Genomic DNA, 19,083 nt, shown 5'->3' with positions numbered 1-19,083 from the left:
AAAAATTGAGTCTACTACTAAAAAGGATGGTTTTTACCCTGTACTTTATTTTGGCTGTGCAAGTATTGAGATCCCATAATTGGATTACTGCACTGTGTGGTTGTGAGAGGAATAGGTATTAAAGGAAGATGAAATCTGATGGGTTGTATTTGGCTGGTGAATGGTGTGTAGTGCATGAAGACAGGTGTTCCTCTTGTGCTGTCTGACATTCTCTAGTTTGGGAGCATGATATGGAAAATGGGAGGATAAGAATAAGTGGAAGATTATTGCCAACATTTTGTCAGTATCTACTTTTAAAACTTTGGATAACTAAGAAAATATTTTTACTATTTTTTTTTCCTGATTCCTGCTGTTGCTTAGAAAATGCATTTGGGACTGAATACCAGAAACTTGAAGAGCATAATGAATCTCTATATGAATCAAGAAAGGAATGCACTGCTAAGAGGTAAAAGGACCTATATTTGTTCTGTGGTTGGAAGAAAAAGATAAGCTTGAGCAAAAGCCATTGAAAATGGGACTTCTGGCACCAAATTCTTCCTCATGTTGCCCTAAAACTTCTGTTAAGATATCCCTGCTACAATTTGTAGATATCTAAAGTGATTACCAGTGGCAAGTCTAGAAGAGAAGAAAACTAATGCTTGGTTGTATGCATAGACTGTGGTAGGAATTTCAGGTGTGTTTAAGTGTAACACAGCTTTGTAATACCTCATTCTTGTAGTCAAAATATGTCTATAATATATGATATGCCTGAAAACAAAAATTAGCTTTGTGTACTGTATTATTTTTTGGGTGGATTTACCTAACTTTTTGGAGGATAGGAGGTGATAATTGGAAAGCTGCAGAAGGGATATGACAGCTTGATACCTTTATTTGGAGGTTTTGAAGAAAATAATAGTTTTGGAATCTCTTTCCCCAAAGAGAACAGTTTTTGAAGATAAATGCCCAGCAGACTATTCGATGCAAGCAGCTGCTGTCGGAGCTATCCTACATCTACCCTATTGATTTGGTATGTTTTCAACATCCTGACAATCTGCTCAATGTGAAGTGTAGTTCCTATTTATTACACTGCCAACAAATACTATGCTTTACTTGTGACAGAATCTGCTCTTTGCTCATTCTGTTTATTTCAGCTTTTTCTGACATTTGGTCTTTAGATTACAAACTTACAGGGAGGGAACTTAGGCCAGCACCTAATACACAGTGTCCTCTATGAAAATAGAATAGCTATAATTTAATGGCTGTTTTCCATTTTGTGTACAATTGCATAAAGTAACCCTGACAGTAGGCTAGCTGAGAAACATGTTAAAATGTTGAGATTCAAAATCTTTTATAGAATGAATTAACATAAAGTTCTTCACTCTTAAAACAAGTTGCATTTATTTTACGAACTATGTGAGACGTGGATTAAAATACTGTGTCAGTCACTCCTAAGTTTAGTTCAATATTTAGTTTTTTTATTTTTATTTAATTGTTTGTTAGCCCTGTTGTCGTGTTTTATGCAGGTTTTGGTGTTCTGGATGTTATTGGTTCATGCTCACTTTCCATTGTTGATGTTAAATTTACAGAACAACCAAAAGGATTACTTTGTTTGTGGAGTCAAGCTTCCTAATTCTGAAGACTTTCAAGGTAGCTGCATATTTTTAATGTAGTTGTTACAGTTAACACTGCTTCTAAACTTTGTAAAATTAAGAAAACTGGTAGCAATAGCTTGGGGTCCAAATTGACCAGAAAGATGCTGACTAGAAAAAAAACAGACAAATTATTTGTTGGTACTTCCTAGCTAGAGCAAAGGAGGTTCCTTTTGACTCTTAGTACCTCTGTGTTCTAAGACTGCATATTGAAATACTGGGAGAGGTTATCTAGAGAGGCAGCCAAGTCTCCATTCTGGGGGATGCTCAGAACGCAGCTGGACACAGTCCTGGGGACAGCCTGCTCTGAGCCAAGGGTGAGGTGCCTTCCAAACTCAGTGATTCTGGAACATATTGGTGTCTGTCCTAGAATTCCATTGGGGCTACTTTTAGTCCATAAATCTTGGTGGGACAACAGGCATAAAACCTCATTTGGTTTGCTGTAGTTGCTGGTGAACTTGCCAAATAAATACCTTGCAAAAGAAAGACTTTGAACATCTCTGACAGTGTGGAGTACTTTACAAGTGACCTTCTACTTCAACTGTCAACCCTCATCCTATTCCAGAAACAAATATATCATGTGCCTGCCTGTATAGCAATTGTACAGGTAACTGCATGCATTCATCTACAAATGTTTGATGTGAACTGAAAATTCATTAAAATTTCCTTGAGGATTTCTTTCCCCCAGTACCTGTTCACTCTGGTTACTTGAGAAAAAACCTCCATCAATTGTCTGACTCTTTAAAGCCACCCCATAGTAATTAACTTGTACTAATAATATTGTATGCTTGAATATTGGAGGAATAATCTTTAAAACAATTTAATTTGTCAGTAGGACAAAAGTCAGTCTATTGCTTTGTTTCCCTGATTGCACTAAATGTGGTAATGAACTCAGTTTGCTAACTCCCAAGGAATGAGTGGTGTGCCATCTTCTGGCCCATTTTCACTTTCCTGGTATTAATTAATTGCAAAAGAATTACTAATTCTTTATCCAAGTCTTTAGAAGAATTGTATTGTGAGGAAGAAGTACTAAGCATTCAGTTTAGTGACATCAGCAGTTAAATTTGAAACCCAGCTGTCTGGCATGGATCTTATCTCAGACTCAGTAGATACTATCTTTTAAAAAACTGGGAATCAAAAAAAAATCCATAAAACCAGTTGCTGCAAATTTTGAACCTTTTCTACAAAATCCATTTTGGCAGGGGTGTAACTTAAATACATACATCATGACAGGCTCTGATAGAACTCAGTATGGTTGTTGAATATCATTATAAGCTTTATTGAAGGTCCTCTGTTCAGCTGATTTCATGGATGCATCAGAAGGGATGACTATTGTGCTGTCTGTATTCCTTAAAAAGAATTCAAAATAGAGAAATAAGAAAGAAAAAGCCTTTATTTGGCTAAAAGATGTAGTTTCAATTGCAAGATCTATGTGTATTCCTGGCAGGTGAAGCTTTAAGGTTGAAACTTTAAATGTCAAGTTGAAAATGATACCTTGAAACAATGGGTTAATCTAAGTTTTTCCAGCTATTGGCAGAGAACAGAGTTCATAGCTTGGGGTCAGTGTCTCTCCAACTGATCTCACTTGTGAATAAATTTGAGGAGGAATGCAGCTTTCTCCTGATCCCACTCACACGCGTCAACTCCATCTAGAGAAACGCAGAAATCTTAATACTTGAGTTTTGTCTTGTGAATTTTGTTTCACTTTTCCCATCTCTTCTTCACCCTCCCCCCATCCTGGCAGTGTAGCTTTGAAAGTAAAACTTGCAGGAAAACAAGCCATCACCAGTTTTCTGTGCCTTATCACAAGAGGCAAATACAACACAGTGAAGTGCAAACACTTGTAAAGCTCTCCAAAATAAACCAAGTCTCCTTCACTCCTTGAGCTCTGATTTTTGTGAACTACAGTAATTGCTGTTCTCTGAGCAATAAAGATGAGTATTAGGATTCAGTGGATACAATTAATAATAAAATCTTTTTGTCATTCACAGCAAAAGATGATGGAAGCATTGCTGTTGCCCTGGGCTATACTGCTCACCTAATTTCCATGATCTCCTTCTTCTTACAAGTGCCACTCAGGTATCCCATCATTCACAAGGGCTCCCGGTCTACAATCAAAGACAATATAAATGACAAGCTGACGGAAAAAGAGCGAGAGTGAGTATATTGTAAATATGCTGATCTACTGTCTTCAACATATCAACACCAAAAAAACCCATCTTAAACAGTTATGGGCAGTCTGAGGTGATAAGGAATTTGAAGTTACTTGTTTCTGCTTTCAGTAGCTGTGGAATAGTCGTTGAGTTTCTCTTGTTGAAATTTTGGGATACAATAGAGTAACTCATCTTTGTTATTCTGGGTCTGTTGGCACATATATGGCTTTGATTTGGCATCCAGTAATGCAATAAAAACTTAGTGTTTCTTAGTGTTTCATGAGTTTTGGTTTCTATTTGAAAAACGTGCCTTTTGTGTTTTGCTACTGGCTATGGGAATAAACTGCAGATAGCGAATGTAGTTTCACTGGGGAGCTGCTGCCAGTGCCCTAATAGTGGTTGATAAATGGGAGAAAACAAATAGCTTTGTTTTAACAAAGAGTTTTTAATCAATTGAAAAAGCACAGTAACCTGCCAGTATAATATAAATAACTGAATATTCAATGTAGAGCTTTTCATTTGTTCTGTAATCATTGTATTTTAACATGTAGCTACGCTGTTACTGTTTTCCTTCTAGAAACTGTCTTGCTGTCTTTAAATTCACTCTCTGAAGGTCTTCTCCTGCATTTTGGAACTTTGTTTATTTCCCACTGTCTTGGCACCTGTGTGCTCTAACATGAAATTAGTGGCAGTTACTGGTTAAGGTTCCCTTTGTAGCCTGAAACCACTGAACTGCCAGGAATGCAACACTGAACATTTGTGGGAGGTCAACTGCTCCGTTCAGATTCTGGGCATTGGCAAAGTTTGCCCAGAGGCTTTATGCACTACCCATCCAAGTTTTCAAGGCCAGGTTGGATTGGGCTTGGAGCAACCTGGTCTAGCTGAAGGTGTCCCTGCCCTGGCAGGTGGTTGGAATGAGATGAGCTTGAAGTCCCTTACAGCTCAGGAATTCTGCGACCCTGTATGTGTGTATAGATGGCTGCAGTCAGGCTTGCAGCATCAATAACTTCATTTTTCCACAAAAGTTTGAAAAAGGAGCAAAATAACTGACAGGGTAAATGAACTTGTGGAAAGCAACTGACTCTATTGACAGGAAGCTGTGAAGAAACAAATTCTTCTCTTTGGAAATATGCAGTCAAACTATTACAACATTTTAACACTAATTCCTCATATTCCAAATAAAGATGGAAGGGTTTTATTGTGCCTAATTGACAGAATTTGGATGCTTGAAAGCATCTGATTTCTCTTTGAAGGTTAGTGATTTTTGGCAGGACAGGCAAGGTAATTTGCCTTAAGATTTAAACTTGTTTTCCTGTTGTGACACCATAAAACACAACTATATAATTATGTCTTGAAAAGTAATTTTGATACCATTTTAATAACTTGTCCAAACACGCTTCTGGGTATCTTAATAGAACATTGACCTGTTTTGCTTCAGTGTAGTTCTTGAAGCAGATGATCATACTCCTCTACATCACTTTGAGAAGAGCTGCAAACTAAAACATTTGTATCTTGAAAACAAATTTCTGAGTAGTAGAGCTCCTTGTGTGTGGGTGTGTAAAGATTAATTCAATTTCCGGTTCTCTTATATGGATTAGAAGATTTAGTCCTTCATGCTGCCGTCTTCCAAACTGTTGTGACTTAATACTTGATTTCACAACAGATTTCTGAAAAGGAGAGATTTTAGCTGAGTAAATGAATCCCTGTTGGGCTAATGGGAGAAAAATAAACAAAGTTCCAAAATGCAGGAGAAGACCTTCAGAGAGTGAATTTAAAGACAGCAAGACAGTTTCCTAGAAGGAAAACAGTAACAGTGTAGCTACATGTTCAAATACAATGATTACAGTACAAATGAAAAGTTCTACATTGACTATTCAGTTGATTTATATTAGGCAGTTACCTGTTTGTACAAGATTTTTTCAGATTTAGTTCCTGCTGGAGATCTTCTCTTCCCAGCTGTCGGCGAAACAATCCTACCAACTCCAAGGTTTTATGTCAAATGTCTTAAATTGAAGTTTTCTTCCTAAACTAATAGATCATGTTTCTCCTTTGCTCCTAATTGTGTTGAGCACAGCAGTTAACATACATTATTAGATTTTTTTTATTTCAGTTACCTGTTCTTTAGCAGCTTTTCAAACTCCAACATTAGTTATTGAGTAATTGCAGTGATGTAATCCCTATGTTTGATCTTTACTGAAACACATAGCGTCCTCCTTATTGACTGGCTTATACTTACATACTTGGCTTTTTATTTTATTTTTTTTTTTCATTGCAGGGTGTTGGAGGTTAGGATTTTTCCTTTCTCAGGAAATTTTTCTCCCATTTGTTATCTAAGAGATGGGAAGGACAGATACTTAAGAGAGACAAAAGATGTGGCCAGGGCTGAGGATGGGGCACAGTTTGCTTCTGTCTCTTAGTGGGAGGTTTTCTCTTGGAAAATGCAGGGATACTGAGAGAATTGGCTGGGAGTTAGGGGCTGGGCACAGCTCTCATTCTCTCTCTCAAGAGTGGGCTTGTGCTGCCAGCTGTGACCTGAACTGCACCGAAGGGGAAGGTACTCAACGGCCAAGAGAAGGCTGTGGTTGTGATTCTGCTTTTAGTTTGTCATTGCTGCCATTGTTGTTGTTTGTCTTGTTATATATATACACTAGTAAAGCCCTGTTGTTCTTTTTCCCATATATTTGCCTGAAAGCCCTGTCATTTCAAGGTTACAGTAATTTGGAGAGAAGGGGTTTGTGTTTCCCATCCCCGTAAGGTTCCCACCTTCCTTGGCAGGCACTTGTCCTTTCAGCCAAGACACAGGGTTTCTCTGAGATCCTTATTAGGAGTTTCTAGAAATTGTTTGTTGGGGAAAATAGCTGAGGTTTTCGCTCAAGAGCAAATGCATAAGTACAGGTGTTTGTTTTTAAAGTCATACTGTATAAAGATGTTACTAGACTTTCAAGTTTCTTTACTGACTTTTCTAAGCCCTCCTGTTGAGCTGGTTAAATGTTTTAAGAGCTTTCAGAATGTAACTTCTGGAAAATGCTTCATTTGCTTCAAATTGGTTTGCTTGCATGATCCAGGTCACTTCTATGAGGATCTTGAGAAGTTACAATTTTTTTCTGTTACACTAACTGTTCCGTTGGGACTTTGAAGTAGGAGGCTGTGGTGAGAACTTAGCTCTTGTGTGGCCACAGGATGAACTTAGAATGAAGTACAGAGTGACTGCCAGTAGCATATAGTATATGGTCAGCTTTGTAATTGTAGAGACATTAGTGTTTGTAATCTGCTTAATAACTGTTCCTCTCTTGTATTCCAAAACCTGATTTTGGTACTACCAAAATGCTATAAGTTTTCTCCTGTGATGTCAACTTTTATGACTTTTTGAATTACCATGTTAAGGCAAGAATCTGATTTTGACAAAATTTCTCATTAACTCACTTCTTCAGTGGTCCCTTTCAGCATCTCCAGAGTTCATGCAATATGTAGGAAGAAAGAATTCTCAGAAGTTCTGGAGTCTGAAGGCCTTCAAAGCAATGAGTGCACTTTGATTCAGTTTGCAGAGGACACCATGTTTGGCAGGAGTGTTGACCTGCTGGAGGGGGCAGTAAAATTCTGCAGAAGGATCTGGACAGGCGGCACTGATGGGACAAGGCCAGCTGTATGAGGTTCAACAAGGCCAAGGGTTGTATCCTACCCTTGGGTCACCACAACCATGGAATGCTGCAAGCTTGGGTCAAAGTGGCTGGAAAGCTGGGAACGGCCCTGGGGGTGCTGATCAGCCGTGGCTGAACATGAGCCCAGGTGTTACAGGTGATCAGGAGGCCAATGGCACCTGATGAGCCCAGGTGTTCCCAGGTGATAGGAGGCCAATGGCACCTGGCCTGTACCAGTAATGATATGGCACAGGCCCAGGGCAGTGACTGTCCCCCTGTGCTGGGCACTGGTGAGGCACTTTCAATCCTCACTGTACCTCAGTAAGACAGACATTGAGGAGCTGGAGCATGCCCAGGGATGGGGTTGGAGCTGGGGAAGGGTCTGGAGCACCAGGAGAGACTGAAAGAGTTGGTGGAGCTCAGGCTGGAGAAGAGGAGACTCAGGAGGGCCCTTCTTGCTTTCTACAACTCCAGAGGAGGGTGGAGCCACTTGGGGGGGTTTTCTGTTCCCAGGTAACAGCTGACAGGACAAGAGGAAACAGCCTCAAATTGTTATAGAGAAGTTTTAGGTAGGATATTAGGAGACATTTCTTGCCTGAAAATGTTGTCCAGCCCTGGTCAAGTCTGGTACAGTGGTGGAGGTATTTAAAAGCCATGTGGATGTGGCACTTGAAACACGGGTTAGTGGTGGCCTAGGCAGGGCTGGGTGAGTGGTTGGATTTGGGATGTTCTTAAAGATCTAAGAACCTTAACTATTCTGTTTATGGGTATGTAACCTCCAAATTAAAGCTACTTAGACAGCAACATGTTCCTCTCTCCAGTAATGAACAAGTTTACTTGCAGAATAAATCACCTAAATTCTTTGGCAGTGTTCCGGTGGAACTGAAACCTAACACTTCATCACATGCTCAACAACAGAGTGAGAATGCTAAGACGAAACTATTTCTGATATGTTCTGAGACTGTGTTTCTCAAGCCCTGTATTTAATGCTTCTGTTAGTCTGCTCCCAGATTTTTAATAAAGAATGGCTCCCAGCTTAAGGCAAAATAAGGATTGTTGTGGCTGGAGTGAGACATACATTGCGACATTCCCTGTGTTGGTGTTGCTGCTCATGTTACAGTATATTTGAGTATAAACAGCTTGGAAATATATATATTAGTCTAAGAGGAAAAATAGGGGTTTTTAGGTTTAATCACCTTTCTGATTTGCTTTGTGTATCTGGAGAAGTGAAATGTGCATTCAGACGAATTATTTATGTTGAATTTTTGAGCTATCACTCCTACTATGTCTCTTAAAGATTTTCAAGAGCTCTTCCCTGATAGGTAACTTGGAACTGGAAACTATTTCAAGAAATAGTTTTACAAACATTATTTCTCTGTAATAATAGTATAGAGAAATCAAATAGTACACACAATGTCACAGATGCTACACCTTCTTCCCAACAAAATGTGTTAAGGGAGGACTAGTAGGAGCAGTAGGAAGAAACTTGCCACTTCAGTGTCATACTTCACATTGGAGAAAAAATGAAGGGGTAGAAAATGGCATCAATGCCTAAAAAGGTTTTATATTTAAAAGGCAGCAAGAACATTGTGGTTTGCAAGCATAGCTGCTGGAGCATTTAAAGACATTGCAGAGTTGTCCAATCTCCAGGAAGGGCTTTTGGGCTTGCTTTTTTTTTTTTTTTTTTGTCGTATGTTTAAATATTGAACTTATTGGTATTCAGTGTTATAAAGGCCAAAAATTTCTATAAAATTTAAAGATAAACAAACAGGACCCAGAGAGTAATGGAAGAAACCTGATCTAGTCTGGTGCATTTTTTGCAGGAATATTTGGCATTAGTTGATCTGAGATAGCAGTAAAAGGTTTCCTTGGTATTTTGTGTTTTAGAGAAAGACTATTGTTTTTCCTTTCACTGTGTATGACAGACACAGACAGCAAAGGCCAAAGGATTCAAACAGCTACCGTGCAAGTCTTGGGCATGTTACTTGCAGCATCTGACATTTTTGCAGTTGTTTTATGATGTACCTCAGGTACCAAAAGATGTATGAAAGGATGTAAGGGGGAGTGAAATTAAGAATGCTACCATGGGTTGCTTGTCCTGTCTAAATTCCTTTGGTTGTCATTAAAGTAGGAAACATCTGTCTGTTGTAATACTGGGCCCTCATGGAAAACAGGATGAAAATACAGCTAAATAATTATATAACTAAAAGGGATAGGTTTGTTCCTGAAGTAATTTCCTGGAAACTATTTTTCTGAGTTGGAGTTACACCTCAAATTTGTCTTTTTATGCAGCTCACCTTGATCATTATTGAAAACCCCAAGCATGCCAGAAGATTGCAGTGATTAGTCAGTTTTTGTCTTGATGTTTGATTTCTCTAGGTGCTGATACTTTGAAGGCCAGGTTGAATTCATTGCTGTAGCCCTTGTGGGAAGGGCAAATGTATACATATAAAAACCAGGTAACCCTCCACTGGGATGGTGCAGACTTGTTGCAACTGAAGAGTGCATAAAGCATGAATCAGAGGTGCCCTTCTTGGGTCTTCAGAGTGAAATGTGCATTTCTGGATTCCTTAAGGATGCAAAGCATTGAGTAAGTTTATCTTAGCTGATGTGCAAGGTCTGCAGCGCCTTTGCATGTGGGGAATGTTGATGTATCTCCACAATTTGTTGACTGAACCTTGAATTCAAACCCCAGCAGACTGGATTAGTCCAGTTTGGGGTGCTTTTCATTAGTTTAGGAAACCAAATTTCAGAGAAGATTAAGTAAATCAGACTGGACATATTTTGAATCTACACATACTCAAGCAATTATTTTGGTGTATTGGTGTTGTATTTTAGACCTACTCATTTGCACTGCTCAGAAAAACTGGTATGTTGTGTGTGGTTCACAGAGTGTTAAGTCGTGGAAAGTGAGTTACTGACAGTGGAAGTTCTGATGTAAAAAATTTCTTTTCAGGATAAAAAATGAATAAAGCAAACATATGGGATTCCTTGCCAGTTCTGCTCCAAAAATGCTTCCAAATTATCTTTCTCAATGTATTATCTTTAATTTTTTTGAAGTGTGGCAAGCTGGATGTGCAAGTAAGTGGAGATAAGTGTTGCTGAGCTAGCCTATGGATAATTTTGGAGCATTTGCAATCCACTTGTTGAATGAGCATAATCTGAAAGTGATCCTCCTTATGTGGCCTTACTCCAGTTTGGAAGAATGGGAAAATAAGGATTTCAGCTGCACTAGACTCAGTTCAACACCACTAAAGTTGTTATTGCTCTGTGCCTGGTAACAGATAAGTCACTTGCAAACAAAGCAGCCTGAAAAATCAGAACACAAGCATGTGAAGAATAACTTTTCACTGACGTTAAGATTTTCCAACTCAATTGACACGTCTTTAGTCAAATTTGGTACTTCGGCTGAGGTAATGAAATGGCAGCTTTGGGAAGAAATCTTGGCAAACTTAGATTGGAGGGAGATGGTTGCTTGAGAAATCTAATAGCTATCAAAGAAAAGTTGATTCTTTGGGGCAGATTGAGTGTGTGTTAAGGGTTCAACTGTATTGCTCAAAGAATGCTTTTTGCCATGAACTTATCTTGAACTGTATTTTTACATTCTACAATTCTTGAGGATGTTTAGCTAGAATCCTGGCTTATTTGATTCTTGATTAACAAAACAATACTTTTGCCTTCATTGGGTCAGAAGATATTGCTGTGTATAGATAAAGAATTAGATCAGGTGTTGTTTAATGAATTTAGATAATGTTAACACTGTTTCTGGGAACTAAAAGTTTTAACATGCTCCTGGCCAGTCTGAGAAAGCAGATTTTGTTTACAGCCGTATATGAGACCAATGACCCCAGAGATCTATCTGAGACCAGCTGAGAAATGTTTCTGTGAAGGCATACTAGTCTTAATTTACTCCCATTGGAACACTATACTCCTGTTGAGATTTTTTTTTTCCAAAACATTACTTCATTTTTTAAAATAAGCAGGGACTTGACCTGTATAGAGTGTCTTCTAGTTAAAAATGATTCTTCAGTGGCAGTGAGATTTGGAGTTCTGTCCTTACAGATAGCCCATGTATTGTGACATTCATCATGGCTTGTATGGTGCAAGCCTTGAATCCAAGCTGAAATATGTCATGGAAAGGCCCAGTTTACAAAAAGCCATCAGTGTCACTGGCTCCATAGATTCTTTGCTGTGATTTTGAGGTGTTTGAAATAATTTGCTGAAGCAGTAGAATGATACCCTCTTGTGCAAAGTGTTGACTTGTCAGGAGCTGCCTGACTTTCATAATTTGAATCTGTGCTTTTATTTTCTGTACATGCTGAAGCTATCGTGCATTCCCCAAAAGCAAGGTCACAGCCGTTACACGTATCACAGAGAGATACTTCTGCTTTTGATTATCATCTGAACAGTTGAGAAATGCATTTTGAAAATACATTTCATAAGGCTAAACTAATGTTTTACTTCCCCAGTAAACGAATTCTTTATTTATTGTATAAAGCTTGAATTGGGATATGCTTTTTCCTCATGGCAGCCTGTATTTTTGTCATCAGATTTGTTTTACAAGTGTAGCTTTTTCTGTTAAGTAGGAACTCAAAACCATATAGTAATCCTATCTGAATTTGCTTGTGATTTGTAACACATATTTATGTCTTAATCTGTAATTACAAGCAAAATGCATGCTTGTAATCCTTTCTTCTGTCTTTTCATTTAATTTTGGATCTTCTGCAGGAGATCTGTGCAGTCTCTGCTCTGAAGCTGATAGAGCTGTGGTCCAGCTTATCTGATGTGGGAACCCAGGAAATTCCTCTAGCTGCCCTGGAGGGCTCGAGATCCTGCCCAGGGGGCTCAGAGACCTTGGCACAGAGCCCAAGACCCCTGTGCCTTTGAATTAGCCCTTGGAAAAAACAATTATCATCCTCTATATGAAGGATTACAAGCCACGACAGTTTAAGTAGAATGATAGAGAATTTCTCATGGGGGGAAAAGTAGATTTTGGGGTTTTTAGAATAGGGGTTCAGGGAGCAAGATGGAGGAATCTGGGCATGTCCAGCCTTTCTCCTTTTTCTTCTTGGCCTCCATCTTCTGCTGTGATGTTGGCACTTTTATATTGGTTTAGAGTAGAAGCTCACTGTCTAACATAGGTGATAGGTGTTGGAGAGTAATTGGAAACATTGTACACATAGTTTTTAGTATAAAGACATAACACTGCCCCGGGATAGGCAGAGTGCCTTGGACTGTCTTGCTGAGCGGACCTCAGCAGGACAGGAGAAAGAATTTTATAGATAAGGAACAATAAACAACCTTGAGACCGAGAAATGAAGAGCTCTGACTCCTCCTTTGAGTGCCAGGCTGGGAAAAGTGACTTCCACATACTTTGGAGTCACTCTGACCAGCAGAGAGTCTGAAAAGAAAACCTGTTTTAAAGGTGTGCAGCCTTGATCTTCAAGTGGAGTGCTAAGATGGTAGGAATGCTGGATATTTTGGTGCTTGTGGCTCTTGAGCAGTTTATTTGTCCTAGTATTTGATTTGAAGTGGCCTGAGAAACTGTGATTTTAAGTGAGCTGTCTGGACAGTGGTGGTCCTTCTGACTTAAAAGGCTTTCAGGGTTTAATTTCTTCTGGTTCAGAGAAGCCCCAGGACTTTTAAATCACACAAGCTTCCTCCTCTGAATAGGACATTCCATTACAGCAAGCAAACAAGATGTGGTTAGGTTGGAGGGAAAACTCCAGTTCTTTCCTCCCCTGCCTGCCCCCCTTGCAGACTCCAAAAGGGGGTGAAGCTGAAATAACTCAAACTTCAGTAAATATTCAAACCTTTTCTTCTAGACTCCTCATAATTCAGGCATATCAAACAAGAACTTGTGGCTTCTCCAGGCCATTATCTTGCCTGGATTGTGCTATTTAGTCCTAATCTCGTATAGAGTGTCCTCTCCATGGTCTAAAGCTTAAAACTATTTTTTTTCTTAACTGACCCATTTTTAGTAGCATTGTGTGAGACACAGTTGTTCCCCCAGATCTGGTAGATGCTCTGCTATGAGATGAGTGACTTACAGTCCCAGAAATGGCATCAGTTCTTTATCTGTATGGTAATGAATAACTGGGTTTCAGTTGCATTTTGCCAAGTCTGTGCTGCAGCCACCTCTCTCCAGTCATTCTGCTTACTGTCCTTGAAAATGAGAAGTGAAAGAAAAAGCCAGGTTGAATTCGTTCTCTGATAAATTTGGCACAATTGTGCAGGAAGTATCAAAGATAGTGTAAATATGGTCATGTGAAAGTGCAGTTGTGTCAGCTTCATTTAATCTTTGGATTAAGATTCCAGTCTGCACTTAGCTACTGGGTAATGTCTTGATGTCAAAATGGACAGCAGTGATGATTGGTGTTCTCATGATTTGGAATTGTGACCAGCACTGTTTAACTTCTAAGTCAACGACATGGACAGTGAGATAGTTTGCCAATGACACCAAGCTGTGTGGTGCTAGAGGGAAGGGATGGCAGAGGGACCTGGACAGGCTGAAGAGTTGGTCCTGTGCCAGCCTTGTGAAGTTCAACCAGGCCAAGTGCAAGGTGCTGCACTGGGATCGTAATAATCCCAAGCATAAGTTCAGGCTGGGTAAAGAAAGGATTGAGAGCAGCTCTGAGGAGAAGGACAGCTTGGAAAAATGGCAGGATGAGAAGCTGGAAATACCCTGGCCATGTGTGCTGGCACCCAGAAGTGGCCCTGTGCTGGGCTGATCCCACAGCCAGGGCAGCAGTGAAGGGAGAAATTCTGCTCCTCTGTCCTGCTCTGGCGAGACCCCACCTGCAAAGTTGCCTCCAGCTCTGGGGTCTAACATCAGAAGGATGTGGAGCTGCTGGAATGAATCCAGAGGAGGCCACAGAGGTGCTCCAAGGGCTGGAGCCCCTCTGCTCTGGAGGCAGCCTCAAAAACAGAAGGCTCCAAGGAGACCTGAGAGCTCTTTCCAGTGCATAAGGGGGCTCCAAGAAAGCTACAGAGGCATTTTAGGCAAGGGCCTGGAGATATGGGACAAGGGAGAATGGCTTCCCACTGCCAGATGGAATATTGGGAAGAAATTCTTCCCTCTGAGAGTGGGGAGGCCCTGGCAGAGGTTGTCCTGAGAAGCAGTGTCTGCCCCATCCCTGGAAATATGCAGGGGCAGGTAGGACAGGGCTTGGAGAAACCTGGTCTAGTGGGAGGTGTCCCTGCCCATGGTAGGAGGTTGGAACAAGATGGGTTTTCAGGCCCCTTCCAACACAAACCATTTTGTGATAATTAAGTGTTCTTAAAACATAAGTGTCCTAATTTAGCTTATAAAGCTGCAAATATTACTGGTTCTTAAAGTTCTTAATCACTTGGAAAGTTAAGGCTATGTAACATAATTCCAAACTAGATTTGGAATTTTACTTAGATTTGCCAAATGAGATGTAATATGATATTTAAATTGTGCCAGACTTCAGCCTGTGCAAGACAGTTGGATGTGATGTGTAAAAGCCATTATTTTACTGACTTCTTCCCTTAAGAGCTTTCTGAAGTACAGATTAAACTTTGAGACTGTAATATAATTTGGGATATGGCAGAGGTCTGAACCGAAGAGAGAATAAAAGATCTAAAACATATGGTGTATTACCAAAGTAGAAGCAGGTGAAAGCAGTTAAAAATGAAGCAATTTCATAAGCTTTAAAAACAGTTTGTGTTAAAGGCAGGTGGTTATAGACAATAAAAGTGGGCCATCAGTATATTGGTACGTATGTGATATTTCTCGATGCAGAATTCATAAATCACAGAACACAACAGTAAATTTATTTGGACTTGAATTCATAAGAGATGCTTGAGGTCTGAAATAAATGTATGGAATAAGGATTCTTTCAACTTTTCCTAACATTTACCATCTGCCTGAGCCAGGAATCCTGTAGTGATTTACTTGAGTGTTCATCAAGCACCAAAGTGACTATTTAAAACAGCTAAAGTTGAGCTAAAGATATGAAATTAAATGAGATCTTGATGGCTGATGAGAACTTGTTGAGGGTCAGCTGGAAAAAGTAGGACAGTGAAGAGTTTTTAGTGATTAGAGTAGAATTCTTAGCACAATTTATTTGAGTTGCAAGAATGGTCTAACGCTTAAAACAACACAAGTAGTCTAATCATTGTTGTAACTTTGAAACAGGCCTCTGATTTTCCAGAGTAATATCTGTGGGCAACTTTAAAAGATCTCTTTTTCTGTAGTCAGTTTTCTGGTTTTTAAATACATCAGTATTAGTGAGCAGTTTTGTTGAAGACACCATATTAGCAAATTGTGGCCTATGCTCTTACCAAAGCCAGGGTTTTAAAAGTCAGTAAGAGAAAGGCGTAACCTTTTCTTTTGTTAAGAACTCAATAATACTCCTCATAAGGGAAAAAACCTCACCAGAATAGAGTATGGGTATGACCTGCAGGCATCACACCTCAAACTCTAAATATGAAAATGAAAAATCCTTGCAAGAGGCTTTTTCTCTGTCTGTGCCTGAAATTTCTTGGTTTTACTTTCAGCAGCGTGTGAGTACAGTCTTCTTCGTTACATCTTGAATCATGGAAAAGACTTGAATTAACTATGGAAGGTGACTTAAACAGCCTTCTTACCCCGAGGAAGGATGACATTTTGGAGGAAACTGTTATGATAGCTGAGTGTGCAGGGTGGCTTGAACTTGCCCTAGAGGTGATACATTAGGCTTCTTTGTGCCTGTAACTTTATGATTACAGGATGATCTGCTTGTATCTGGATGAACGGCAACACGGAGCAGTGGCTTGTGGTCTCATGGGGTGGGCTGCAGCCTCTGGATCAGATTCCTGCAGGGATCCCATAGAATTACAGAGCCAACTTCTAGCAGAAATGCCTTTAGGATGAGAATCTAGACAAGAACAGCTGGCAAAAGTGTTCATCTGAAATCATGTCTGCTGCTCCTGTCCTGCCACCAGACCATGAATGTGTTTAGATATATTCAGGAATCCTCCTTGAACTGAAAATTGGAATTTGTCTTGGTTTGACAGAGATTTCTGTTCAGCTATTTGCATGTGCATGAGTCAACTGGAGTGGAAATGCTGACAACCAGCCACCAGTGGTTTTTCATATTGACTGGAAACACATATACTGGGTTTATCTTTTTTAATAGAAAGACTTTTAAACCAGAGTGGATAATTTAGTATCCTGTCTAGTCTTTGTAACCTTGATGTGATTTACTGTAATGAGATTATTATTAGAGTTTACTTTTAAGTTTCTTAGAGTTACATGTGTTTCTTTTGTCTGAAGAGTGTTCTACCTTATTAAATACCATGGTAAAATAAAGTCTACTTAGACTAAGCAAAGTAACAGCTCCCTGAGAGTCCTGTTGATGGTGTAGTTTGGTATATTTAAACTTCATACCTAACAGAATGATATTTTTTAATGCAAATATTCAAACCAACTATTTAAAAACTTAGCATTTGTGGAGTGTTGGGAGGTCCTTGAACTCAAAACTTAATTCTATTGTTGATGGTAATATGCTGGTTTTGTAGTTTCAGTGTGGATTACAGGCAGACTTTCAGCCCTGTTTTTTGTTTAAAAGTCTGACTTGATGGTGAACCATCAGGGTAACTATGAACCAAGCATGTAACCTCTGCCTTGTGTTTTCTTTTTCACAACTCTATTGAGCCTTGACCTGCTCACATTTGTTTCCCTCCTCATTGCATATCAGCAGATCCTCCATAGGTTTAAATATTTGAATATTAGGTGATTTTGATAGAAAAACAAGTTTTAAGCTGAAGAGTTCTTTATCCAGTAGCTGATATCTGCTTAGGAAGTGTGGCAGGAATTAATAGGGAATGGATCGAAATAAAGCGGTGGATAATGACTTGCTGAAATTAAGATTGCAGGGAGAGAGGAGGGGCTTATTCTTGGGAACCTCCAAGCAGGAGAGATGGGAGAGAGGTCAAGTGGGTGAGGATGAGAGAGGTAAGGTTAGGGCATATGAATAGTCATCTCTATTTTAAGCTCTGCTAAAATGAAGTTATTCAGAGATGATTAAAAGTGTCTTTTATCTGCTTCTATTATTTGGGGTTTATTTTATTTAAATTTTTTTTGTCATCTATGAGAAATGACAATCAAAACTTTCTTGTGGGACTGGGAATGCTTGGGTCTTGAACATAATAGTGTTGGTTCACCAGGGGAGAAAACTGTTCCGTCATGGTGACATCACCATAGAAAAACACAGGTTTTTGTCCAAAGTGATATGCCATGGAAGGGGATATGAGCTATGTGCCTAAAAATGTCCTGCAAGTGTTTTGTGGTTAATTATAGATATGCATTCTGATGCATCTGGGTAACACTGGTCATATGACTTGTATCCCAGTGAGCCCTATAAAACAGAACATGACTCAAAAAACATTAGTAAAAGCTTACTATTGTTACTGATATTTTTTATTTATCTTTTACTGATATTTTAATTTATTTCATTTATTTTAATAAATAAAATAATAGATAACTAATAAAATAATTAATAATTATTACATAATAAATAATAAGTAAAATAAATAATATCAAAAAACATGAGACTCCACAAACAAATGTGAGCTTTTAAGATTAAGAATCTTCTTTATGTTACCTGAGACCTTCAAAGTACATATTGACCATCTGGTTCAAACCAGTTCAGTGTGCAGCTTGGATCACTCTGAACTAGAGTTCTCCACCTACTGAATTCAGAGTGGGGCTTGTTTAATTTCAGCATCTTTGGCACAATTCTCTTAGATCCTAAAGCCACCTCTACGCATGCCTGCTGGCTGATTATTCCCTTAATCACTCGTAGTTGTTGTTGCTTTTCCCCAGTACAGGCTCCTACCTTTGCTGACATGTCTTGAAAGCAGTGGGAATACCAGATATAGAAACAGTTTCAAAAGGGGTAAATTTGTTACAAGTTACTAAATATGGTGGATCTTTTTCTTGCATCAGGTTAATCTTCTCTAAACCAGGATTTTCTTTACAAATCACTATTAAAACCACTATTGCTACGTTGCCTGCCTCTTTATATACAGAAATAGATCATCTTCCATAAACTCAGTGTGTGTTAGCGCTGTATTTTAAGAAGCCTACATGCTATTGAAATGTCATATTCCCTAGCTGTATGTAAATGACAACATATTTTCACAAAGGCACATGTTGACCCTCACTGAGGTGAAGCTCTTTTGTTCATAATTCCTTACTGTTCATGTGGCAGATGTGTGGTTTCCTAGAGCGTGTAAGTACTACTCTGAAGAGGACCAGAGCTCAACTTCTGAGCTCTGTCCTGGACTGAGAACAAATTTCCAACACTTGATAACTTCTCTCAGATAATCTTTTCTGTTGATTATAGAAAAGGTACCTGTAGCTTGTGGGTTTTGATTCTTTCCACTAAACATATCACACTCGTTCAGATTTTTTATCTCAGAATAACTATGTGTTTTGCTTTAAAGTAGCTTAGTGATTTTTTTCTCCCAAATATATCAGCAAGAATGGGAAAAAGGGAGGTGCACTTTGGAGTAGAATAGGTAGGTGGATGCATTTTGAATTTTATTATGCATTTTGTGATTATAGAAACACTAAAATAGTGTTTTTCAAAAGTATTTACTATAACTAAATCCTTACACAGCAGACTCAGGTTTTTGCAGAATGCCAAAGGGAGG

The 19,083-nt window shown here is 39.1% G+C and overlaps 1 protein-coding gene across 3 annotated transcripts in view; it reads left to right on the top strand.

Moving 5' to 3' along the window:
• UVRAG (UV radiation resistance associated) overlaps positions 1–19,083 on the top strand; it is a 94,145-nt gene that overhangs the window by 41,073 nt on the left and 33,989 nt on the right. For 2 of the 3 annotated variants that reach the window (XM_084226456.1, XM_084226458.1), the window contains exons 9-13: positions 361–445; positions 919–1,006; positions 1,566–1,626; positions 2,194–2,235; positions 3,620–3,785. In XM_084226456.1, the coding sequence (XP_084082582.1) occupies positions 361–445; positions 919–1,006; positions 1,566–1,626; positions 2,194–2,235; positions 3,620–3,785 (442 nt within the window). The remainder of the gene's footprint in view (positions 1–360; positions 446–918; positions 1,007–1,565; positions 1,627–2,193; positions 2,236–3,619; positions 3,786–19,083) is intronic. The other variant, XM_084226457.1, reaches the window with a different exon arrangement.

Source organism: Fringilla coelebs, assembly GCF_963513975.1.
Source record: "Fringilla coelebs genome assembly, chromosome: 2".
Classification (NCBI taxonomy): domain Eukaryota; kingdom Metazoa; phylum Chordata; class Aves; order Passeriformes; family Fringillidae; genus Fringilla; species Fringilla coelebs.
The sequence above is the reverse complement of the archived record's forward strand: the minus strand, read 5'-3'. Positions and strand labels throughout refer to the sequence as shown.